General features: G+C 44.7%; 1 protein-coding gene across 2 annotated transcripts in view; it reads right to left on the reverse strand.

Moving 5' to 3' along the window:
• RABGGTB (Rab geranylgeranyltransferase subunit beta) overlaps positions 1 to 26,875 on the reverse strand; it is a 194,491-nt gene that overhangs the window by 107,150 nt on the left and 60,466 nt on the right. For both annotated transcript variants that reach the window (XM_069232419.1, XM_069232420.1), the window contains exon 7: positions 2,751 to 2,876. In XM_069232419.1, the coding sequence (XP_069088520.1) occupies positions 2,751 to 2,876 (126 nt within the window). The remainder of the gene's footprint in view (positions 1 to 2,750; positions 2,877 to 26,875) is intronic.

The following is a 26,875-nucleotide window of genomic DNA, read 5'->3' on the forward strand; positions in this document are numbered from 1 at the left end:
TGCAGGTTTGCAACAGAATACCACTGTGACATTTCCGAATCAAAGAAGGAAGGCAGATATTGTTACCTCAAAAAGGTAAATGGCTATAAACATAGTAAATGATTGCAATATGAATTAAAAGGTCTGCACGGATGATAAACTAGCTGATGATCTGGAAGACTGGTCTTGGATGACCAAAGAATTGATAATCTGAACTAAAGTCAGGGACTGAAAATACCACATTTGAATTAATACTGTTAATGTATCTGTCCGTATTATATCGGGCCATGACTTATGCTCTGACACACTGCATGTCACGCTGTTAGTTTTTTTACGATTATTACTGATGGAAAATACACACATTTTTTAAATGATTGCAAGAAGGGTAAATGTAGCACTGTTTTGGACTCTCTGCCAATGTGAGATACCTAGGTAATTTTCTCTATACTGCAGTCCTTCGTTGACATTAAGTAGGTAGAAAACATAAGATGAGAAAGAAATATGGTCCTGTAGGTGAAAAAAACTTTAAGACTGATGTATTTTGTGTGCCAAAAGTCCACTACTGCTAAACAACTAAAAAGTCAATTTTTTGGTAATTGAGCTGCTCAAAATTGACTGGATATATTAATGGTCAGCAATTTTTGATTTTTTGGCCAGAAGATAGAAGACTGCCTGGCATGAAAATCTCAGCTTTGCTTGTGTTTAACTTGAGCTGCATGTGACATGATGATCTCAAGATTATGAAAAGTTCACACAATTTAATGGGCAGAGGGTGGTGGTTTACCAAAGAAAGACAAACAAGCTGATAAAGCGAACATAAGATGCTAAATACAGACTACAAATTGTTTAGAAAGGCATGGGCAATCCCAATACGTTGTGTATTTTAAAGAACTCATCTGCATGATCAGAAAAGCTGCAGTCAATCAGCACGTTCCCCATGCAGTCTGCAGTGCCTTGGGCTGCTACTAGAGGTCCCTTGAGCTAGACAACTCCTCACTCGAATGGGATGCAGTGCTCTACCTGTCAGAGTTGGGCCATTCACACGGAACCTAGAAGGCTTGCATCACTGCTCTCACTATTTCAGGATATCAGGGAATTATAAACAGACCAGGTGCCCTTCAACGTCTAAGTTTGTTAAAGGTGGAAATAAACAAATTGCCAAAAATAACGTCTGCTTATTTTGAGCACAGTGGTTCATAACTAGGGTGTTGCTAGGCATCACAAACTGCATGTTCACTTTCACAAGTTTAAAGATTTTTGGTTATTTTCTGTGGCCTAATAAAACATCCCAATTCTTAGTTATAATGGTGAAAGTAATTATGGAGAACAAGGGCACATCTCCTATCGGTTTCAAATTAAGAACCCTTATATTCATGAGTAGTTAATAGCATTTGCAAACTACCTGCAGGATGCATAAGGAACAGTGCTGTGGCTGTTTCCTGGAGTGTGCAAGGTAGTAGTCAACAGTGTGAAAGGAATGCTAACAGGGTAGTTATCGGACGGGGCGAGGGCTAGGAAGATAATAGGATTATGTGACTTGAGGACAGCAAGGAGGAATGAGTGGCAGAGCGATGTGGCAAAGAGGGAATGAACGGAGAATTGATAAATGGGAGCCAGGGAGGCAGAGGAATGAAGTGGGTGGGGTGCGTGGAGGCAGGAAAGTATAAAAAAGGGAGCATGCATAGCAGAAAAGCGAGGATGCTAGACACGACTGCACGATGAAGAAATTATTGTATGACCAAGGAAGCTGGTAGGTGGGGAGGAACAAGAAAGAAAGGCGATTGAGGGAAGGGATAGTGGGAAGGAATAAAAAGAAATCAAGGATGATCGGGTGAGGAGAAACAAGCAACTGGTGTGAGTGTAAAGGGAATTGAGGACTACTCAAAGTTTTGCCCTAGTACCAAAACAGGAACTTTAAGAGGCTATGAAACTTTTAATGGCATGCCATGGGCTTTAAGGATACTACTGACTGTCCTGCAAGACAAACCTTGAAAACTAAATACGAGCCAAAAGCATAAGACGGCTGACTCAATGTACTACTGCTTGCATGTCATCTGCCTGTAGAAACACCTCAAATAGACGCCACAAGAAAAGTTCTTTGCATACAATTTAAAGGAAGCTGCTCTGACTGCCGTGGTTTGCCAGTAAAGAAACAGCATATCGAAGTCATGGCCTGACTGTAAAGACCCAAGCGTACTGCATCGCCTTAGCATAAAGACATGCTAAATGTGTTGAAAGATGCTAACCAACCTTAAGAAATCATACAACACCGCCATCAGCATCCATTTGCAAGTCAAGGTCCGAAACACTGATTCGTAACTCTTAAAGAAAAAGAAAACCCTGAATGTGCCGGACAGAGAACTGGGTTGCATCAGACAAATTAATAAAGCTGAATATAAATACTCAACACTGATGTATACAATTGTTGGTATTCAATCTTGCAGTGCATAATTTAACCTATAACGTTCATGTGACAACTTCAACAACAGAATACAGCAGACAGATCACACAGAATATGTATAAAGTCTTTAACGATAGGTTTTAGGTTATTTAACCTATAACGTTCATGTGACAACTTCAACAACAGAATACAGCAGACAGATCACACAGAATATGTATAAAGTCTTTAACGATAGGTTTTAGGTTATTGCCATTTCTATGGCACACATTATGCCATCGGTATCGTCTTCTAAGCATGGCAAGTAATACAACATGAGCACATGCTCAACAAGTAACAAGTCCCAGTAACAACACTGTAGCTAAAAAAATACCTTCTCTGGTCGTCCATTCAGTCCCCCAGAAGGTAACTGCCGTTCGCAAAGCCACCAGCCTAGCAGATCAGCGTTGACTTGATGTAGCTGACCCGTTATGGCCAAGAAACCCGTGCAGCAATATATCTACAAAAATAAAGTTCACATTTAAGCTTTTAAAACATGAAATCTACGTTTATTTTCTCACCTGTGACCAAAAATAAATTAGCTCCAACCATCTACAGAAATATTTTTTTATATGCATGTTTGTTGATTCCTGGTGAATGATATTCTGCACATCATGCATAAATATAGACAGATTTTAAAACAAAAAGACAAACCAAATATTGGCTTCTACAAATAAGAAAACAGACATTTATTTATATACAAACGCATCAAATATAGAAACACTGAAAAAAGGAGACCAATCCATACCATTACAAAATTATTTCATAAACAACCTTGAATATCGCTTTCTCTCCTGTTCAATCACATCAACGACATTAAGAAAGTGAAGGTAACAAGCCACATATGATATGATCTTACAGTCTTCTCTACATTCTGGTGTACCGAATTGCAACACCACAAAGCCGGTGCAATGGTTTGCGCATGGTGCTGAACCCCTTGGCAGAAGCTGTGTCATACATCAATCACATCTTGCCACTTCATCAAAGTGGTGCACCTCTATGCAGCCCGATATAAGCACTGTGGACCCAATCGACATTGTGTAAATTCCTGCAGCACCACAAATATGCAGATGAGGCCACATTTCTTACACAGTGAATATCATTTACCATACCACGTGCTTACTGAGCACCATGTTTGGCAGGTAAGTCCGGCAGTGACTGCAGGTGGCAGCAGCAGTATCTTCACAAGCAGCAAAAGTCATGGAGTAGTGGAACTTGACTGCGGCCAGGGATCATCTGTCCCATCATGGTGCAAATAGGAACGGTAGGTCGCAGCCAAGCAGGTTTACTCCAGGAGAGGGAATGAGAGCACTGCTGTCAGGACCAGTCAAGACAGCGAGGTTGAGATGCATGAAGAACTAAGAGTGTACACCTAACTTAAAAAGGCATTACCTTGATGAAATGGTAAGTGTCTTCTACTCCTAAATGAGAACAATCGAACGTCAGATGCATGACCTGCTTCAGTTCAATGGCTCCCATTTCACCATAACTAATACTCTCGCTAAAATCTTTCAGTGTCTCTGGCAGGTATGCAAGATGCGGAGATTATTCTTGTTACAGGATGTAGACCGGCCATGTCCAATTCTCTGTTATTATCAAGATGCCATCTGTGTATCACACAGTTCAGAGAATCATGCTGCCACTACCATATGCACACTGTAGCAAAGATACCATGCATGTTTTAAATGACATGCTCTGGCAGTTTCTTTCCAGTAACTTGATTTACGGCGCGGTTGCGGAACATCTCGGATTAAAAAAAGAAATAAATAAAAGGTTCCATGTAATAAAGTGCCACTGCTTTTATTCCAAACATTTTGCAGATTTACGGTGCTCAACTTGTACTTTACTCATTCATTTTTGCAGGAACAAATATGTTTAAACACTGCAGCAGTTATGTTCAACTCGCCTTCATGACCCAGGGGGTGAAAATAGAGTGAGAGAGAATAGCCAAACATGCAGATGTTCAAGTAGTCTCGGCGCGCTGTGTTGTTAACGCGGACGGGTGTCGCGTTTCCAGGCAGCATGGTGTTTTTGGATTAAATAGGACTCGATACCCTGCAGAGACTTGCCGCATTTAAGAGGCCGGAACGAAGCGGCTTGACTTTGGGATAGAGATATATATATATATATATATATATATATATATATATATATATATATATATATATATATATATATATACACACACACACACACACACACACACACATACACACACACACATACATTAATATATATATATGGAAAATGGCACTTACCCAGTGTACATCTGTTCGTGGCATGTTCCGCTGCAGATTCACATACTATGCATATTGTGCCATCTAGTGTTGGGCTCGGAGTGTTACAAGTTGTTTTTCTTCAAAGGAGTGTTTTCGAGTCACAGGATCGAGTGACTCCTCCTCTTCGGCTCCATTGCGCATGGGCATCGCTTCCATGTTAGATTGTTTTCCCGCAGAGGGTAAGGTAGGAGTGATAGAGTATAAAGAAAAAGAGATGTCCATGCAAATGTGCATACATATGTACAAGTGAATGTTGAACTTAAACGGCTACAGGCTCCCAGGGAAGTTGGAGAGTGCACGTGAATCTGCAGCGGAACATGCCACGAACAGATGTACACTGGGTAAGTGACATTTTCCGTTCGATGGCATGTGTAGTTGCAGATACACATGCTATGCATAGACTACAAAGCAGTTTTCCCTCCCATAAGCGGTGGTCAGCCTGTAGGAGTTGAAGTTGTTTGAAATAGTGTTCTTAGTACAGCCTGTCCTACTGTGGCCTGCTGTGTTGCTAACACATCTACACAGTAATGTTTGGTAAATGTATGCGGTGTTGACCAAGTGGCTGCTTTACAAATTTCGGCCATTGGTATGTTACCTAAGAAAGCCATTGTAGCCCCTTTTCTCCGTGTGGAATGTGCTTTAGGTGTAACTAATATCTGCCTTTTAGCTTTTAGATAACGTGTTTGGATACATTTTACTATCCATCTAGCTAACCCTTGTTTTGAAATAGGGTTACCAGTATGTGGCTTTTTGAATGCTACAAATAACTGTTTGGTTTCTCTAAAGGATTTTGCTCGGTCAATGTAGTACATTAAGGCTCTTAAGATCTAATGTATGCAGGGCTCTTTCTGCTACAGAGTCTGGCTGTGGGAAGAAGACTGGTAGCTCCACTGTTTGATTAATATGAAACAGTGATATAACTTTTGGGTTTGTTCGGAGTACAATTTTATGTTTATGTACTTGTATGAACGGTTCTTGAATTATGAAAGCTTGGATTTCACTAACTCTTCTTAATGAAGTAATTGCGACTAGGAAGGCAACTTTCCATGTTAAGTATTGAATCTGGCATGAGTGCATAGGTTCAAATAGTGGACCCATAAGTCGTGTGAGCACTTTTAGATTCCACGATGGTATTGGAGGTGTTCTAGGTGGAATAATGCGTTTTAAGTCTTCCATGAAGGCCTTGATAACAGGGACTCTAAATAAAGAGCTGTGTTGTATATTTTGCAAGTACGCAGAGATTGCAGTAAGATGTATTTTAATGGATGAAAAAGCTAAGTTTGCCTTTTGTAAATGAAGCAAATAACTTACAATGTATTGTATTGATGCTGAAAGAGGGGTAATTTGTTTAGATTGACAGTAATACACAAATCTTTCCCATTTGTTTGCATAACACTGCCTGGTAGTGGGTTTTCTTACTTGTTCACGTACATCCATACACTCAGTTGGGAGTTGTAGATATCCAAACTCTATGACTTCAGGAGCCAAATCGCTAGATTGAGTATTTTGGGATCTGGGTGCCTGATTAGTTTTTTGTTTTGTGTTAACAGATCTGGTCTGTTCGGGAGTTTGATATGTGTTACTACTGACCGATCTAATAGTGTTGTGTACCAGGGTTGACGTGCCCACGTTGGTGCCATTAGTACGAGTTTGTTTTGACGCAGTTTGTTGACTACAAATGGAATGAGCGGGAGAAGGGGTAAAGCGTAAGCAAATATCCCTGACCAATTCATCCATAGAGCATTGCCTTTGGATAGAGTATGTGGGTACCTGGATGCGAAGTTTTGGCATTTTGCGTTTTCACTGGTGGCGAATAGGTCTATGTCTGGTGTTCCCCAGTGGTGAAAGTATGTTTGAAGCACTTGGGGATGAATTTACCACTCGTGTGTTTGTTGATGATCTCGGCTGATAACATCTGCCAATTGGTTGTGTATCCCTGGAATGTATTGTGCTACCAGGTGAATGATGTTGTGGATTGCCCATTGGCAAATCTTTTGGGCTAGGAGGGAGAGTTGGGATGAATGGGTCCCTCCTTGTTTGTTTAGGTAATACATTGTTGTCATATTGTCTGTTTTGATCAGGATGTTCTTGTGGGTGAGAAGAGGCTGAAAAGCTTTGAGTGCTAGGAATACGGCTAGCAATTCTAGGTGATTTATATGAAACTGTTTGTGTTTGGCTTCCCATTGTCCTTGAATGTTGTGATTGTTGAGGTGTGCCCCCCATCCAAATCAATGATGCATCTGTTGTAAGTATGGTCTGAGGCACAGGGTCTTGAAAAGGCCGCCCTTTGTTTAGGTTTGTGGAATTCTACCACTGAAGTGATATGGGTGTTTGGCGGTCTATCAACACTAGATCGTGAAGTTGATCCTGTGCCTGTGACCATTGCTGTGCAAGGCACTGTTGTAAAGGCCACATGTTTAGTCTTGCATGTGGGACAATGGCGATACATGATGCCATCATGCCCAACAGTTTCATGACGAATCTGACAGAGTGCCGTTGGCCTGGCTGTATTTGTGTCAATGCATTGTGAACTGCTTGTATTCTTTGTGGACTTGGGCTTGCAAGTGCTGTTTGTGTATTTAGTGTGGCTCCTAAATACTGTTGAATTTGCGCAGGTTGTAGGTGTTATTTTTGTTAGTTTATGGAGAACCCTAGGGTGTGTAGGGTTTGTATTACATAATGTGTATGGTTTTGACACTGTATTACTGTTGGATTTTATTAGCCAATCGTCAAGATATGGGAAGACATGAATGTGTTGTCTTCTTAGGTAGGCAGCTACTACTGCCAGGCATTTTGAGAATACTCTGGGAGCTGTTGTTATCCCAAAGGGTAACACTTTCAATTGGTAATGTTTTCCCTGAATTACAAACCTGAGGTATTTTCTGAGCGCTGGATGTATGGGTATGTGAAAATATGCATCCTTGAGATCTAATGTTTCCATGAAATCTTGCTGCTGTAGCAGTGGGACTACATCCTGTAGTGTTACCATGTCTAAGTTTTCTGACAGGATGTAAAGATTGAGGGTTCTGAGATCTAATATTGGTCTTAAGGTTCCGTTTTTTGGGGGGGTGAGGAAATACAGTGAGTAAACTCCTGTTCCTATTTGATCTTGTGGCACAAGCTCTATCGCTTGTTTGAGTAATAGAGATTTTACTTCTTCTTGCAACATGGAGATATGTTGGGTGGAGAGATTGTGTGGTTTTGGTGAAATATATGGGGGAATTTGTGCCAATTATATTCAATAGCCATTGCGGATAATAGATAATACCCAGTTGTCTGTTGTAATGGGGTATTGGCCTCTGTAATTGCCTTTAAACCCACCTCATTGATATTGAGGTTGGTAGGTTGACTTTGTTTGTGAGGTGGATGACTCAGGTGTCTGGGTTCTAAATCCACCTCTGTATTGAGGTTTCCGAAAGGACCCCCTGTATTGCATTGTATACAAAGCACCCATGGCTTTAGCGGTGTCCGAATAGTTTTTCATTTTCTCAATAGCTGTGTCTACCTCTGGGCCAAAAAGCTGTTTTTGATTAAACTGCATATTAAGGACTGCCTGCTGAATTTCAGACTTAAATCCTGAAGACTTAAGCCATGCATGTCTTCGTATAGTGACAGCAGTATTAATTGTTCTAGCGGCTGTGTCTGCAGAATCTAGGGCTGACCTGATTTGGTTGTTTGTAATAGCCTGCCCTTCCTCAACTATTTGTTGCGCCCTTTTTTGTTGGTCTTTGGGGAGATGTTGTATTATATCATTCATCTCATCCCAGTGGGCCCTATCATATCTAGCCAACAGTGCTTGGGAGTTGGCTATCCTCCATTGGTTGGCTGCCTGCGATGCTACCCTTTTGCCCGCAGCATCACATTTTCTGCTCTCCTCGACTGGTGGGAGTGCATCCCCGGATGACTGGGAGTTCGCTCTTTTTCTGGCAGCACTTACGACTACAGAGTCAGGAGGCAATTGCTGTGTAATAAAGGCAGGATCAGAGGGAGGTGGCTTATACTTTTTCTCCACTCTGGGAGTAATTATCCTAGCCTTCACTGGCTCTTGGAATATTTGGTGTGCATACTTTAACATGTCTGGAAGCATGGGAAGGGACTGATAGGTAGTGTGTGTAGAACATAGTGTGTTAAAAAGAAAATCATCCTCTAAGGGCTCAGTGTGCATGGCAACATTGTGGTAGGATGCCTGCCTAGCTAAAACCAGAGTAAATACGGTACTATCCTACGCTGGTGATGGCTTGGAGGGATAGCAGTCTGGGTTATCGTGAACGGGATCTGGATCATACAGATCCCATGGATCCACATTGTCTTGCAGTGAATCAAATGAATTTCCAGGAGAGTGTACAGGTTTAGGAGTAGTAGGGGGAAGAGACAAGCAAGTGAGGAGAATGAGGAGGAGACTGAGGAGAAGAAAATTGAGGAGGTGGAGATTTCTGTTTAGTCTTTGGCACTTTAGCCGGTGGCTGTGCAGTGTCCAATTGTTCTTGAACGGCCGGTTTCCTCTTAGGCTTCAGACAAGGTGCAGTTATAATTTTGCCGGTGTCCTTGTGAATATGAATTCTGGCTTGCCTTTCATCTATATCTTTCATTTGTGAGTGTTCCTCCGTAATTCTACGGCTTTAAGTACTTGCGAAAGTCCATGTTCCTCTGTATAAACGGTCCTTTTCGGCTCTGAAGCTGTTTTTTTTCGGGATCGAAAGGCTGGGAGTGAATGTTGGTCTCGGCTCCGAAAGCGATTTTCGAGGTTTTGACTCAAAGGATAGATGTTTGATAGTTTCGGAGACAAAGCTTTGGCTCGAGTCCGAAGGCTTCGGTGGCGTGGCCTTTTTCGGTGCCGAAGTTGTTGGTTGGTCACTGAAGGTCTTTTTACGGTTCAAGCCATGGCCTTCCACCAGTGGCATTCCCAAGGCCTTATGTTTGGGCTTGGCTGGGACAGGGGCAGACGTACTCACGTGCTGTCCTGCCATGACCTCCTCAGACTCCTGCTCGGAGTCAGACCCTCGGACGGAGACTGCTGTGAGCATGATCTCCTCTTCCTCGACATCGAGACGTTCGGTGCTCTTCGACGCCATCTCAAGTCTTCGTGCTCTTCTGTCTCAGAGAGTTTTCTTCAAACGGAAGTGTGAGAAACTGGGGCTGATTGCAGAGGCCCCCTAACTTTTTGCCCCCATTTTCCACTTTATGCTGGTGTTTTCCTGACTCTGATGGTGCCCTGGGTACTGCTAACCAGTCCCAGGGCCTGTGCTCTGTGTAAAATGGATATGCAAATTAGGCTAATTATAATTGGCTAAGTTAACCTACCTATAAGTCCCTAGTATATGGTAGGGCATGTAGGTTTAGGGACCACAGCATAGGTGGTGCACACCTAGGTGCATTGCTGAGGTGCCCAGTGTCATTTTAAAAGCAAGCCTGCCTTGCTGGCTGCTTTTAAATTAAAGTTATATGCAAATTCGACTTTGGAATTAAAGGTACTTCCAAAGTCTTAAACTACCTTATTTTTACATATAAGTCACCCCTAAGGTGTGCCCTATGTGCCCCTAGGGCTGGGTGCCATGTAACTATAAGCAGGGACTTTATAAAAATAGATTTATAAGCCCTGGTGAGGTAAAAACAGCCAAATTCGTTTTTCCCTCATTGAAGTAAATGGCCTTCATAGGCTAGAATGGGCAGACTTTATTTAAAATTTTAAAGTCTCCTTAAATGTTACATACCAAGAATTTGGTATCAAATTGATTGTTATAATAAATCCCACAACTTCCAGTTGTTGGATTTAATATAACTAGTGCAGGTAAAAAGTTTAGACTTTACCTAAAAAGTTGCCAATTTCAGCTCTGCATTGTTTTTGCTGCTGTGCTCTGATTGGCCAGCCTGCAGCAGCTTCTGCCAGGCTACTTTAATGAGGTGTGAAGTGGCCTGACTTCACACAAAGGAATGTGCTTGGGGGAGAGAATCTCCCCTCAGCAGATGGTGAGGCAGGAAGGGGGAGGGCTGCCAAACTGGTCTTCAAAGGCAGAGAGGGACATTTGCAGCACCCAGCAACACCCCCACATCCTGCAACCCCAGACAGCTAGGTGCCCCCTTGATTAGATTAGGAGAGGGCAGGAGAGGGGTGTGTTTATGATTTTTAGCCACACCAGTGGGTGGGCTCAGCCAGATCTCTCCTCCAAAAATCAGATTCATCCATTTTGGATTTTTAGAGACTGTTGCCTTCTGGGATGGATTTTTGCCACACTTCCCAGGAAGTGGTCATCACAGGGGGACGACCCTGTCCCTGATTGGAGAACCAGGGCCCCCCTGCTTTTCACCCAGGAGCAAGGATAAAACTGGCAGACCTGCACCCACGCCTCAGATCCCCACCAAATTTCAAGAAGAAAGAACTACAAGGAGAAGAAGGACTGCCCTGCTGGACCCCTGGCCTGCACCTGGACCCTGCACTCAGAAAGACTGCACCAGCTGCACACTTGGGCTTCACCACAAGAAGGACTTTGCCTGGCTTCCACTGGTTCAAGGAGGGACTCCCTGTTTGCTACAGGTGAAAAATTGCTAACCAGAGTCCCCTGCACCAACTCCTGAAAAAGTGACCAGCTGACCACTGCCCAGTGGCCAAAAAGGAGTTTGCGCCAGGTGCACTCTGGTAGTTGAAGTCCGCACTTCCCAAGGACCATCACAGAACTTCTGGACCCTTGGGGTGAGCTGTGGACCCCAAAAGAACCTTAAAAGAACATCTGGGTGAAGCCCCAGAAGTTTGGAAAAGATTGGAGAAATTTTAGAAAAAAGCTCCATAAAGTGACCGACTCGACGCGGAAATTCTAGCCGGCTTGCCTCAACCGCGACCCGGCCTGACTTCGTGGTTCGTCCCGGTCAAGAAAAACATCCGAAAAAAAGACTAAGTCCGAACGTAAAAAGTTGACCGGGACCTTCCAGCCATCGTATCCGAGAAGGGCTCCATGGACGTCGGATCAAGATCCAGGTTTACCCCGGTCGAAGGATTTTCATCTCGAAAAAACGACTAAGTCCGAAGGTAAAAATCACCACCGAGGAAACCGACTTCGCGTATCCGGACAAGGGCTCCAGGAGGTCGGATCCAATTGGCAGGTTCGTCCCGGTGAAGAAAAACATCAAAAAAGAGACTAAGTCAGAAGGTAACTTTTTAACCGAGGCCTCCCGCGACTTGTAGCCGAGCAGGGCTCCATCGCGGTCGGCCTGAAATTTGACTTTGCCCCGGTCCTGGTGCAACCAGATGACCTGATTGGCGCTTTTCGTTTCTGAGCGCTAGAAAATAATAATACTTTAAAAATTCATATCTCCGGTTCCCCTGAACCGATTTTAATCGTTTTTGTGTCATTTTAAAGATAAAAATATAAGCTATTTTTATAAATTGGTTTTGGATTTTTAAACTGTTTCCTGTGTTTTATTTAATTACTGTTTTGTGATATTTGAATGCTTTACACTTTGTCTCCTAAGTTAAGCCTTGACGCTCGATGCCAAGCTACCAAGGGTAGAGCTGGGATTAATTTACTGAGACCTAACTGTACTTACGTGGAGGTTTGTGGCTTGTTGCTAGGTGTAGGTACCTACCTGCCCTACCAATAACCCATTTTCCAACATAATTGGAAGCAGCGACGGGATCCTGTACTTGTGTTCAATATCACGTTACAGTTTTAGATAAAACAAATTAAAAATCCTTTAAATTGTCCTAGTGCAAAAATTGTTTTTAATTTTTAATTTTTTTTTTTTTTTTAAATTAATTTGGATTAATTTCAATTATTGAATTTTTGTAATTTTTCTAAATTCTTGTTTCCAATTTTTGCAAAAAGTTTTTGTTGACACAAAACTAGGGAACCATGGAGCTTGATCTGGCTAGCCTACCCACACTGACAGTAGTCCAGCTTAGGGGGTTGTGTATTGAGAGGGGGTTGCCTGCAACCACTAATCTCAGGAAGGAAATCCTGATTAAATCCCTGACAGCATGGGCTGAGGCCCAAGAGGTAGAGACAGAGGAAGCTCCAGAGGAGGAACCAAAAGAAGATGATGCTAACTCTAACCATTCAGGGGAGGAAAGGCATCAGACCCCAAGTGAGGAAGAGGAGGAACGGTCCTCACTGGACACAGTCACTAGGGGTAGACCCAAAGCTAGTGGTAGGAAGAGGGTCCTTTCAGGAGGAGAGAACCCGTCCATCAGGGAGAGAGAGCTGGAAGCCCAGCTAGCCTACATAGCTTTGGAGGCAGATAAGCTTGCCCTAGAAAAAAAGAAGTGGGCAAGCAAAGAAAAAAAAGATGGAAGCAGCGAGAAAGAAACTGAGGTGTCCCTGGGTGGGGGTTTTGCCCCCAGATTACCCAAAGGGGTGGTTCCTGCTTATGTAGAGGGGGATGACATAGATAAGTGGCTAGGGGCCTTTGAGAGGGCACTCCAAATGAGAAGGGTTAAGCCTCAATACTGGGGTTCCCTTTTGTGGGAGTTGGTCCCCAACTCAGGGAGGGATAGGCTTCTGACCTTAAGGGGGGAGGAGGCAGATTCATACCCTAGTATGAAAAGGTGCTTAGTCAAGAAGTTTGGTCTGACCCCAGAGCAATATAGAATGAAGTTCAGGGACACCCAGAAGGTCAGTACCCAGTCTTGGGTTGACTTTGTGGACACCTCACTAAAGGCACTAGAGGGCTGGATTATTGGCAACAAAGTTAATACTTATGAGGGGTTATACAATCTGATCATGAGAGAGCACATCTTGACCAATTGTATCCAAGAAAGGTTACGCCAGCATCTAGTGGACTCTAAGCTGACCAACCCTAGAGAGCTAGGGGAGGCAGCTGATGAGTGGTTGAGAACCAGGGTGGTTGTCAAGTCCCAGGGGGGAGACTCCAAGAAGGGGGGGACAGGTCCCCAAAAACCTAAGGAGGGAGGTGGTAAGCCCACCACAGAGACTCCCTCTGTACCCCAGAACCCTAAGAAGGAGGAGAGTAAATCCCACTCCCAATCTGACATGCAGAGACAGGGAGACCCAGGGTTAAAAAAGCTCTTGGACAGTAGGGCTTGCTTTGACTGTCAGCAGACAGGTCACTTCAGAGGAGATGCAGCCTGTCCAAAGAAGGTGGTTAGCACTGGGCTGTCCAGTGTAGCCATAGAGGAGGACTCCTCAGATGATGAAGTCCTCCTAGCATTGTGCTGGGAGACAGGACCAGATGGTAAGCTGGTGATCCCTGAGGGTGGGAGTAGGCACTTCCACCACATTCAAGTGAATGGGATCCCTACCACTGGCCTGAGAGACACCTGTGCCAGTCACACTGTAGTGAGTGACCGGTTAGTGACCCCAGACATGTATGTCCCAGGAAAGACAAGGAAAGTCAGGATAGCCACAGGGGAGGTCACCTCCAAACCTGTAGCCATAGTGCCCCTAGAGAGGGAGGGTATCCTTGACTGGATTAGGGTGGTAGTCAGTGCTGACCTTCCCCTAGATTGTATCCTGGGCAATGACCTCCCAGAGGTGAGTCTGGTCACAGATGGGGTGGTCGCCCAGGGCGCCCCCCCAACCCAAAGTCCTGGGGAGTCAGTCCCTACAGTTAGGAGACAAGGATCCCCAAGAAAAGGAAAGAAGAAAAGGAAGGGTAGGCCACTCTTAAAGAGAGTTCCAGGGAGCCAAAGGCCTTCTGCCCCAGTAGGGGGGGAGCCCAGAGTTGGCACTGGTGAGGCCTCACCTGACCCCAAGGAAGTCCTGAGTAGTCAGGCAGCTGTCCAGATGCAAGGTGTTGCCCCTGCACTGACAGAAGGGAGAGTGGAAGGAGGGTGTCTGCCACAGGAGGTGGTAGCCCCCCACTCTAGACAGCAAGAGGGGTGCCAGGACCCCAAAGATGCCCCTAAAGCAGCTCAGCCACCTGTCAGTGGAGAGCTTAGGGTGTGGTTCTGGGTACTGACAGCTGTCAGTAGCCTCTGCTGGGTGCTAGCCTTCCTGGCAGCACTGTACTTGGCCTGGGAGGCAGATCCCAGGGCCAATAGCAAAGTAGGCCCCCTGACCCTATTGGTCATGGTGGGGTTGCTCAAGTGTTGGGTGACCTCTTTGGGTAAGCTAGGTGTTGCCCTAGCAAAGTTAGGAGTAGGGGAGGTGGGCACCTCACTACCCAAGTTGGCAGAGAGAGAGGAGGAAGACCCCCCTAGAGGGAAGTTTCAGTTTGGGTTGGGTCCTTTTACTGTTGGGATGGCTTCACTACCCAGAGGGAGTGACCCTGACAGGAGGATATAAGGCAGAGTAGGCCCTGCAAAGGGACAGCCAGTTTTCTTCACTGTCTTCCTCGCCTAACAAGCCAGGAAGACTCTCCCAGGGTTGGGCTGAGTCTCCTGGGCGTGTGGGCTGGGGGGGGGTTGTGTGAGAAACTGGGGCTGATTGCAGAGGCCCCCTAACTTTTTGCCCCCATTTTCCACTTTATGCTGGTGTTTTCCTGACTCTGATGGTGCCCTGGGTACTGCTAACCAGTCCCAGGGCCTGTGCTCTGTGTAAAATGGATATGCAAATTAGGCTAATTATAATTGGCTAAGTTAACCTACCTATAAGTCCCTAGTATATGGTAGGGCATGTAGGTTTAGGGACCACAGCATAGGTGGTGCACACCTAGGTGCATTGCTGAGGTGCCCAGTGTCATTTTAAAAGCAAGCCTGCCTTGCTGGCTGCTTTTAAATTAAAGTTATATGCAAATTCGACTTTGGAATTAAAGGTACTTCCAAAGTCTTAAACTACCTTATTTTTACATATAAGTCACCCCTAAGGTGTGCCCTATGTGCCCCTAGGGCTGGGTGCCATGTAACTATAAGCAGGGACTTTATAAAAATAGATTTATAAGCCCTGGTGAGGTAAAAACAGCCAAATTCGTTTTTCCCTCATTGAAGTAAATGGCCTTCATAGGCTAGAATGGGCAGACTTTATTTAAAATTTTAAAGTCTCCTTAAATGTTACATACCAAGAATTTGGTATCAAATTGATTGTTATAATAAATCCCACAACTTCCAGTTGTTGGATTTAATATAACTAGTGCAGGTAAAAAGTTTAGACTTTACCTAAAAAGTTGCCAATTTCAGCTCTGCATTGTTTTTGCTGCTGTGCTCTGATTGGCCAGCCTGCAGCAGCTTCTGCCAGGCTACTTTAATGAGGTGTGAAGTGGCCTGACTTCACACAAAGGAATGTGCTTGGGGGAGAGAATCTCCCCTCAGCAGATGGTGAGGCAGGAAGGGGGAGGGCTGCCAAACTGGTCTTCAAAGGCAGAGAGGGACATTTGCAGCACCCAGCAACACCCCCACATCCTGCAACCCCAGACAGCTAGGTGCCCCCTTGATTAGATTAGGAGAGGGCAGGAGAGGGGTGTGTTTATGATTTTTAGCCACACCAGTGGGTGGGCTCAGCCAGATCTCTCCTCCAAAAATCAGATTCATCCATTTTGGATTTTTAGAGACTGTTGCCTTCTGGGATGGATTTTTGCCACACTTCCCAGGAAGTGGTCATCACAGGGGGACGACCCTGTCCCTGATTGGAGAACCAGGGCCCCCCTGCTTTTCACCCAGGAGCAAGGATAAAACTGGCAGACCTGCACCCACGCCTCAGATCCCCACCAAATTTCAAGAAGAAAGAACTACAAGGAGAAGAAGGACTGCCCTGCTGGACCCCTGGCCTGCACCTGGACCCTGCACTCAGAAAGACTGCACCAGCTGCACACTTGGGCTTCACCACAAGAAGGACTTTGCCTGGCTTCCACTGGTTCAAGGAGGGACTCCCTGTTTGCTACAGGTGAAAAATTGCTAACCAGAGTCCCCTGCACCAACTCCTGAAAAAGTGACCAGCTGACCACTGCCCAGTGGCCAAAAAGGAGTTTGCGCCAGGTGCACTCTGGTAGTTGAAGTCCGCACTTCCCAAGGACCATCACAGAACTTCTGGACCCTTGGGGTGAGCTGTGGACCCCAAAAGAACCTTAAAAGAACATCTGGGTGAAGCCCCAGAAGTTTGGAAAAGATTGGAGAAATTTTAGAAAAAAGCTCCATAAAGTGACCGACTCGACGCGGAAATTCTAGCCGGCTTGCCTCAACCGCGACCCGGCCTGACTTCGTGGTTCGTCCCGGTCAAGAAAAACATCCGAAAAAAAGACTAAGTCCGAACGTAAAAAGTTGACCGGGACCTTCCAGCCATCGTATCCGAGAAGGGCTCCATGGACGTCGGATCAAGATCCAGGTTTACCCCGGTCGAAGGATTTTCATCTCGAAAAAACGACTAAGTCCGAAGGTAAAAATCACCACCGAGGAAACCGACTTCGCGTATCCGGACAAGGGCTCCAGGAGGTCGGATCCAATTGGCAGGTTCGTCCCGGTGAAGAAAAACATCAAAAAAGAGACTAAGTCAGAAGGTAACTTTTTAACCGAGGCCTCCCGCGACTTGTAGCCGAGCAGGGCTCCATCGCGGTCGGCCTGAAATTTGACTTTGCCCCGGTCCTGGTGCAACCAGATGACCTGATTGGCGCTTTTCGTTTCTGAGCGCTAGAAAATAATAATACTTTAAAAATTCATATCTCCGGTTCCCCTGAACCGATTTTAATCGTTTTTGTGTCATTTTAAAGATAAAAATATAAGCTATTTTTATAAATTGGTTTTGGATTTTTAAACTGTTTCCTGTGTTTTATTTAATTACTGTTTTGTGATATTTGAATGCTTTACACTTTGTCTCCTAAGTTAAGCCTTGACGCTCGATGCCAAGCTACCAAGGGTAGAGCTGGGATTAATTTACTGAGACCTAACTGTACTTACGTGGAGGTTTGTGGCTTGTTGCTAGGTGTAGGTACCTACCTGCCCTACCAATAACCCATTTTCCAACAGGAAGGATCTGCAGGCCTCACAATTTTCTTCCCGATGGTCTGGGGAGAGACAGAGATTACAGACAAGAGGTTGGTCTGTGTGGGGAAATTTTGCATGGCACGAGGACAAAAGTGGAATGGGGTCCGGTCCATGAGGTTTCCGCGCGGTCGGCCCGACTAGGCCAGAGTTGGGCGCGGGCGCCCCGAAAGGCGAGTAAAGATGTTTGACCCGACGGTACCGAAGTGTTGATGGAAGATGTTACACTCCGAGCCCAACACTAGATGGCAGAATATGGATAGCATGTGTATCTGCAGCTACACATGCCATCGAAATATATATATATATATATATATATATATATATATATATATATATATATATATATATATATATATAAAATGTCACTTACCCAGTATACATCTGTTCGTGGCATGAGACACTGCAGATTCACATGCTGTGCATTATCCTGTCATCTAGTGTTGGGCTCGGAGTGTTACAAGTTGTTTTTCTTCGAAGAAGTCTTTTCGAGTCACGGGACCGAGTGACTCCTCCCTTTCAGCTCCATTGCGCATGGGCGTTGACTCCATCTTAGATTGTTTTCCCCGAAACGGGTGAGGTAGGAGTTGTGAGTATACTAGTGGTGTCCATGCAATGGAGTAGTAATGTATGTACATAGTGTGTATTCAAAAAATATTTGGTTACATATTTACAATTTTCATGCAACTAAAAAACGGCTACAGGCTCCTGGGGAGGTGGGAGGGCGCATGTGTATCTGCAGCGTCTCATGCCACGAACAGATGTACACTGGGTAAGTGACATTTTCCGTTCGGTGGCATGTGTAGGCTATAAAGCAGTTATCTCCTCAAAAGCGGTGGTTAGCCTGTAGGAGTTGAAGTTGTCTGAAATAATGTTCTTAATACAGCCTGTCCTACGGTGGCTTGTTGTGTTGCTAACACGTCTACACAGTAATGCTTAGTAAATGTATGAGGTGTAGACCAGGTGGCTGCCTTACAAATTTCTTTCATTGGTATATTTCCAAGAAAAGCCATTGTGGCGCCCTTTTTTCTAGTGGAATGTGCTCTTGGTGTAATGGGTAATTCTCTTTTTACTTTAAGGTAACAGGTTTGAATGCATTTAACTATCCATCTGGCAATGCCTTGTTTGTATATAGGGTTGCCTGCATGAGTTTTTGGGAAAGCTACAAACAATTGTTTTGTTTTCCCAAATTCTTTAGTTTTGTCAATGTAATACATTAGTGCTCTCTTTATGTCTAATGTATGCAAGGCCCTTTCAGCTACTGAGTCTGGTTGTGGAAAGAAGACTGGGAGTTTCCACAGTTTGGTTTAGATGGAATGGTGATATGACCTTTGGTAAGAATTTTGGATTTGTACGGAGAACCACTTTATGTTTATGTATTTGTATAAAGGGTTCCTGAAAAGTAAATGCTTGTATTTCACTCACTCTTCAAAGTGATGTGATAGCTATTAGAAAGGCTACTTTCCAAGTCAGATATTGGATTTGACAAGAATGCATGGGTTCGAATGGTGGGCCCATGAGTCGTGTTAATACAATATTAAGGTTCCACGAAGGTACTGGCGGCGTCCTTGGGGGTATAATTCTTTAGTCCTTCCATAAATGCTTTAATGACTGGGATTCTAAAAAGTGATGTTGTATGTGTAATCTGCAGATAGGCAAATATTGCAGTGAGATGGATTTTAATGGAAGAGAATGCTAGATTAGACTTTTGTAAGTGTAATAAATAGCTTACAATGTTCTTTGTGGAGGCATGTAGTGGCTGAATTTGATTAGTGTGGCAGTAGCAAACAAATCTTTTCCATTTGTTTGCGTAACAATGTCTTGTTGTAGGTTTTCTCGCTTGTTTAATGACCTCCATACACTCTTGTGGAAGATTTAAATGTCAGATTTCTAAGACTTCAGTAGCCAGATTGCTAGATTGAGCGATGCTGGATTCGGGTGTCTGAACTGTTGTTTGTGTTGTGTTAACAGATCTGGTCTGTTTGGTAGTTTGATGTGGGGTACTACTGATAAGTCCAACAGTGTTGTGTACCACGGTTGGCGAGCCCAGGTTGGTGCTATGAGTATTAGTTTGAGTTTGTTGTGACTCAGTTTGTTGACAAGATAAGGAATGAGTGGGAGAGGGGGGAAAAGCGTTAGCAAATATCCCTGGCCAGCTGATCCATAGAGCATTGCCCTTGGACGGAGGGTGTGGGTACCTGGACCCGAAGTTTTGGCATTTTGCGTTTTCTTTTGTTGCCAATAGGTCTATGTTTGGTGTTCCCCAGTGGTGGAAGTGATCCTGTAGGATCTGGGGATGTATTTCCCATTTGTGAGTTTGCTGGTGATCTCGACTGAGATTGTCGGCTAACTGATTCTGAATGCCTGGTATGTATTGTGCTATTAGGCGAATGTGGTTGTGAATTGCCCAATGCCAAATCCTTTGTGCTAAGAGACGCAGTTGGGACGAGTGTGTCCCCCCCCTTGTTTGTTGAGATAGTACATTGTTGTCATGTTGTCTGTCTTGACAAGAATGTGTTTGTGGGCTAATAGTGGTTGAAACGCTTTTAATGCTAGAAATACCGCTAGCAGTTCCAAGCGATTTATGTGAAGTAGTTTTTGTTGATTGTCCCATTGACCCTGTATGCTGTGATTGTTGAGGTGTGCTCCCCACCCAACCATGGAAGCATCTGTCGTGATAATAGCTTGAGGCACTAGGTCTTGGAATGGCCGCCCTTTGTATAAATCTATAGGGTTCCACCATTGAAGCGAAGAGTGTGTTTGGCGGTCTATCAACACTAGATCTTGAAGTTGAACCTATGCTTGGGTCCATTGTTTTGCTAGGCACTGTTGTAAGGGCTGCATGTGTAATCTTGCGTTTGGGACAATGGCTATGCATGAGGACATCATGCCTAGTAGTTTCATTACAAACTTTACCATGTAGTGTTGGTTTGGGTGTATGCTTGATCTTACATTTTGGAACGATTGGACTCTTTGTGGACTTGGAGTGGCAATTGCCTTTTGTTTGTTGAGTGTTGCTCCCAAGTACTGTTGTATTTGGAATGGTTGCAGATGTGATTTTTGGTCATTTATAGAGAACCCTAGTTTGTGTAGAGTTTCTATGATGTATTGCGTGTGAAATTGACATTGTTGTTGAGTGTTGGCTTTTATTAGCCAGTCGTCCAAATATGGGAATGCGTGCATGTGCTGTCTCCTTATGTGAGCGGCTACTACTGCTAGGCATTTCGTGAATACTCTGGGGGCTGTTATTCCGAACGGTAGCACTTTGAATTGATAGTGTTTGCCTTGCATTACAAACCTTAGGTATTTTCTGTGAGAAGGATGGATGGGTATGTGGAAATACGCATCCTTGAGATCCAATGTTGTCATGTATTCCTCCTTTTTTAGTAAGGGAACTACGTCTTGAAGTGTTACCATGTGGAAATGATCTGATTTGATGAAGAGATTCAGTGTTCTGAGATCTAAGATAGGTCTTAACGTTTTGTCCTTTTTTGGAATGAGGAAATATAGTGAGTAGACGGCGGTTCCTTTTTGGTGATTGGGTACGAGCTCTATTGCTTGTTTTTGTAACAGTGCTTGGACCTCTATATGTAATAGGTCTAAGTGTTGTTGACAGTCTGTACGTTTTTGGTGGCACATCTGGAGGGAATGCTGTGAATTCTATGCATAACCATGTTGGATAATTGATAGGACCCATGTGTCTGTTGTAATATGTGTCCAGTTTTGGTAGTATGTGGATAGCCTCCCCCCCCCACTGGTGTCAAGTGTTGGGGTGTTGTGACATTGAAGTCACTGTTTGCTAGGGTTTGGTTTGGCGGGTTGGAATTTTCCCCTTCCTTTTGGGAATTGCCCTCTATATGAACCACAAAACCTCCCCTCTGATATTGTGATTGATAGGTGGGTCCGGTTTGGGAGGTTGAAGGTTCAGGTGTTTGTTGCCGAAACCCCCCTCTAAATTGTGGTTTCCTAAAGGTGCCTCTGACTTGTGGGGAATAGAGCGCGCCCATGGCTTTGGCCGTGTCCGTGTCTTTTTTCAATGGCAGTATCGACTTCCGGCCCAAACAACTGTTGTTGATTAAACAGCATATTTAACACCGCTTGTTGAATCTCTGGCTTGAATCAAGAACTCCGCAGCCATGCATGTCTGCGAAAGGTTACAGCCGTGTTGACAGTCCGTGCTGCCATATGTGCAAGTCTAGTGCGGACCTTATCTGGTTGTTAGATATGGCCTGTCCCTCTTCAACTACTTGCTGGGCATGTTTTTGGTGTTCCTTGGGCAAGTGCTGTATGATGTCTTGCATCTCGTCTCAGTGTGCCCTGTCGTAGCGTGCAAGTAGGGCTTGTGAATTCGCAATTCGCCATTGATTGGCTGCTTGTGATGCCACTCGCTTGCCTGCAGCATCAAATTTACGACTTTCTTTGTCAGGTGGTGGAGCATCTCCTGACGATTGAGAGTTTGCTCTTTTCCTTGCTGCCCCTACAACCACTGATTCCGGTGTGAGCTGCTGTGTTATGAACACTGGATCTGTTGGGGGTGGTTTGTACTTCTTTTCAACTCTAGGCGTGATGGCTCTTCCCTTTACAGGCTCCAGGAAGACCTGTTCCGCGTGCTTGAGCATGCCCGGGAGCATTGGCAGGCTTTGATATGATGTGTGGGTGGATGCCAGAGTGTTAAAAAGGAAGTCATCCTCCACTGGCTCTGTGTGCATTGCTACGTTGTGGAACGTAGCTTCCCTAGATAGTACCTGTGTATATGCAGTACTGTCTTCTGGTGGTGACGGCTTGGTTGGATAACATTCTGGGCTGTTATCCGATACTGGTGGATCATATAAATCCCATGCATCAGCATCATCTTGGGTCATCCCAGTATGTGTGGGTGACTGCATTATAGGTGTTCCCACTGGTGACAATTGTGGTGAGTGCAGTGGGGATGGTTGTGGTGAGACCATTGGTGGTGGTGATTTGTCTCTAACCACTTTGGCCTTTGGTTGCATTTCTGTTTCCTGAAATGCAAGCTTCCTTTTCGATTTGAGTGGAGGTAAAGTCTGAATCTTGCCAGTCTCTTTTTGGATATGTAACCTCTGTTGTGTATGGTCAAAATCTTGCTCAAATCGATGCCTTTCCTTGAGTTGCATGTAAAGTCCTTGCTCTTCTGTATAAGAGCTTCTTTTCGGCTCCGAGGCCGCTTTTTTCCAGTACCAAAGTTTCTGCTGGTATAGCCGTTTTCGGTTCCGAGGAGCTTTTTCGGGGTTTGGTCGATTCGATCACTCAGTGTCAAAATCGTGCGGTGCCGGATTCTCGACCGGAGTCAGAAGTCCTTGGCAACTCCTTGGCCTTTTTCGGTGCCGATGTTTGGTCACCTTCCTTTCGGTGGGTTGAGCCATGGCCTGCTGGCGGTGGCATCCCCATGGCCTTAATTTTCTTGGTGTGACCCTGAGTTTGGACGGGGCAGGTTTACTCATGGTTTGTTGCACCGTCGAGGGTCGTTCACTGTCGGATTCATCCAATTCCATCTCTTGGATGGAGATTCTTTCCTCCTCTTAGATGTCGAGCTGCTCTTTCGGTCTCGACACCATTTGCAGTCCTCTTGCTCGTCGATCTCTCAAGGTCTTCTTTGATTGAAACGCCCGGCAAGCTTCACAAGTATCCCCTCAGTGTTCACAGACAAACACAGATTACAGACCTGATGCTGGTCTGTATAAGGATACTTTGAGTGACACTTAGGACAGAAACGGAAGGGGGTCCGGTCCATTAGTGTGGGACGACAGGTGTGGTCGGGCCAACCAGGCCTCAGTGAAGAGTGGAAGTCCCGAAGGGACGCCAAAGCGGTCTTGATGTCGGTGCCGATACACTAACACTAACCCGGTACTGAGCGATAACAATACCGTCAAATTTGCGATACTTTAGCTAACTTTCCCGATTCTAAATAAAGAATGAAGAGGAACACGTCCAAACCAGATGGCGGAAAGAAAACAATCTAAGATGGAGTCGACGCCCATGCGCAATGGAGCCGAAAGGGAGGAGTCACTCGGTCCCGTGACTCGAAAAGACTTCTTCGAAGAATAACAAATTGTAACACTCCGAGCCCAACACTAGATGGCAGGATAATGCACAGCATGTGTATCTGCAGCTACACATGCCACCGAACATATAATTCTTTTTTTTTTTTTAAACAGACCACTTTTTGATGGTATTCTCTGTGCACTCTCCACTCCAGTGCTATGGTCCGTGTGTTCTAGTCTTAAAACTGTACTGTAAAATAGTTTCACCCAATTAGTGTATTGACATTTCCAGTAAGGCTATTATAAGTCGCAGAAATTGTGCTAGTGGTGTGGAAGTTAAATGTTGTATGTGGGCTGCAGTGTTTACAAGGGGCGCTGTCTAGAGAAATTAGTTTGGGGAGGCGACTGAGCGGGGCTGCCGGATTTCCCTTCTTCTGTTTGCCTTGGAGCTGGAGTGACTGCCATATTTGGTAATGGATGTTGCCCAGATTGTGAAAGACTGAAAGGATATAATCTCCTTATATGCAGATGATATGTTACCATACCTAGCAGACCCGTTACTGTCGAAAGTAAAAGTTCTTGACGTTCTGTACATATTCTGAAAACACTCTGGAAATGCCACTGATGTATGACAGCTAATCCTAACTCCAATCACCCTGCAGCGGCTGCTGGCAGACACCGCCTGGTGTGGGCACGGACTGGATTAAAATACCTGGGCATTTCTGTGACACTAGACTAGACAGAATTTTAGGAGAAGTTTAGGAGGGACATGGAGCACTGGCGAGTTCTCTCCCTTCACTGGTGGTCAGGGCTGCACCTTACAAAATTGGGACACTGCCCAGGTTCATCTATAGGCTACTATATTAGATGTAGGAGGCCCGCAACAAATCTTTTTATTTAACTAACACAGCAAGGCGTACACATCTTTGAAATGGTTGCACCCCCACATCAGTGTTGGACACCCTGACTCGGGGCCAGTATGAGAGGGACATAACGCTATCAAGACCTACTGCTCTACTACTGGTCAGTTCAGTTGCAAGTAGTGACTGAGCAGCCGTTCATCTCCCAGCAGGAAGCGGCAATGATGGCAGGCATAAGGGTGATGGACCCAGAAAGGACTACTTGCACCAACTATATAGCTGGTGCCATATGAGTGAGCCCTTATCTCACGGGGCAATGAGATGTATTGGATGGGAGGGCAAGATGATGGAGAAGGCCCCGCAATGGGATTCTGATGCCTAAGAGGAGCTTAAGCAGCTGGGGCGATGGACAGTGGGATAGGCTAGCAATCTCGAAGCTGGGAGATGTTTGAGGCACACCGGATTCTGATACATACAACTATGTCATGCACTCATGAGCTATAGTTATAAACTCCCAGAGGTAGCATAGGAGACACCTCTGAAATATAGGCTGTCAGCAGCCCCCTTGCTTAAACATGCAGTGTCCTAGATATATAGAAGACTCATTGCACATATCAGCGCCCTCTAGAAGTGGTGAAGGATAGGTGGAAGAGAGATTTAGGGATCTCACAGGCGGGGGGAATGGGGTTAATTATGTTGTTATCATGCGAGGTGGCCATCAGGGCAGGATCTCGTCTCTTGCAGCTTAAGGTACTGAACTATGCACACTTTACTAGGCTATTCTACATGGGGGAAATACACATTGACAAATGCCCGGGAGGCTGTGGGAAAGCTGGGATATTAATGCATACAATATGGGGCTGTTTGCGAATTCGATAATCCTGGACCCTAGTGGTTAGTTCAATCTCACAGGTGGTGGGGAAGGCGTAGATCTTAACATTGCATAGCTTACATTCGGTGTGACATAATTAGCCTGTGGACCAAGATGGGAAGAGTAGACTACAAATACAGAGTGGTGCATACTGGCAGATGAGCCAGTGCAAACAGCCCGTGGTTGCTCACGCAGAGGCGGGAAAATTTGTGAACAATTGAAGGACTATTGGGAAATGGACGGAGGCCACTGGTGATAGTGACAAGAATTTATTTGCAAGGAACCAGGTGTCACTGAGGTGGACTTAAATACAAATATATATATATTTTTTTGAAGCAGTACTCATGGCTCAAAAAAAGGTCCGATGGCCACTAAGGATTAGATCCTGTAAGAGCCCTGTTACCCTGAACTCTACCCATAAGGATCAGAAGGCTGCAGGAGCGTTCAGGAGAAAAGGTCCCAGACGTTGAAGAAAAGTTTGGACAGTCATCTCCCAGCAGAGAACCTTGAACTTATACTTAAGATTCCACTGTGAGCGTACATCCTAAGCATGAAAAGAGACTAGATTTGTCCCACCAGAAGCTTTTTGTCGAGCTGTTTCAGTGGGGCTTTGTCAAGGTATCCAGCCTCGTGGGAGCCCTGCTGTGCTGCAGCTTTAACCCTGAATTTTGAGAACCAAATAAGTAAGTCTGAAGATAAAACCTTGAACTAAAGCAAGAGGCTAAAACAGTGAAGTGACATTGACAGCTTCGTCATCCAGGTTTGTACCACTCAGACCTTTTGGCACAATAACAATGTTCCAGAGGGAGACTGGAACTTGGCATTTCAGATTTTAAGGGAACCTCACCATGTTGGCGCTTTGGACCTTGCTCTGCTTATTTTTTTCTGTTTTCCTAAATCGGTTTTGGAACGTTATTGTGTTTGTTTCTCGACTTTAAAATTGTTCCTACTTCTTGAACGTCATACAAATGTCTCTAGATAATTGCCTATTGCTTGTTCTGCTGATGTTGGGAGTTTTTTTTAGAATGGTGTTTTAGCCTCAGATTGTGTTTAGTATGTTGACAGAGCTACCCGGTGGCCAAATTAATTACCCGATTTTTGACAGTAGTGCTGCATACATATTGGAATCAACAGGGCTACAAGTACCAGAAAACTGAGTTAAAATCTCACACTGGATTAGCTATTCAACATGGAACTGAGAAACCAAAGGGGTCTTTATGTGGTGACTGGAAGAGCGCAGCTGCACTAAAGGTGTCATGCACATAGCTTTAGGAACACATTTACCTGGAGATGTATTTAAAAAGGAATATGATCAATTTTGATCAAAAACATAACCCTTCAGTAGCTTGGCCCAATAGGCATTAATGGGGACTAAACTGAGTTAATTATCAGGCCACCCTGCTGTGTGGAATACAAAGCACACAGACGCATCTTAACTGTGTAACTTATTTTGCTTTACACTTGTGGGGAACTTCGTCTCTCAGGACAGGGTCCATGAGGCTGAAATACCATACAACACAGACAATACTGGCAGGGTCCAGTCAGTGAGGACAATGGTAAACATGTACTATGTGGGTCACTGATTGCT

This window comes from Pleurodeles waltl, chromosome 4_2 (assembly GCF_031143425.1).
Source record: "Pleurodeles waltl isolate 20211129_DDA chromosome 4_2, aPleWal1.hap1.20221129, whole genome shotgun sequence".
In the NCBI taxonomy this organism is placed as follows: domain Eukaryota; kingdom Metazoa; phylum Chordata; class Amphibia; order Caudata; family Salamandridae; genus Pleurodeles; species Pleurodeles waltl.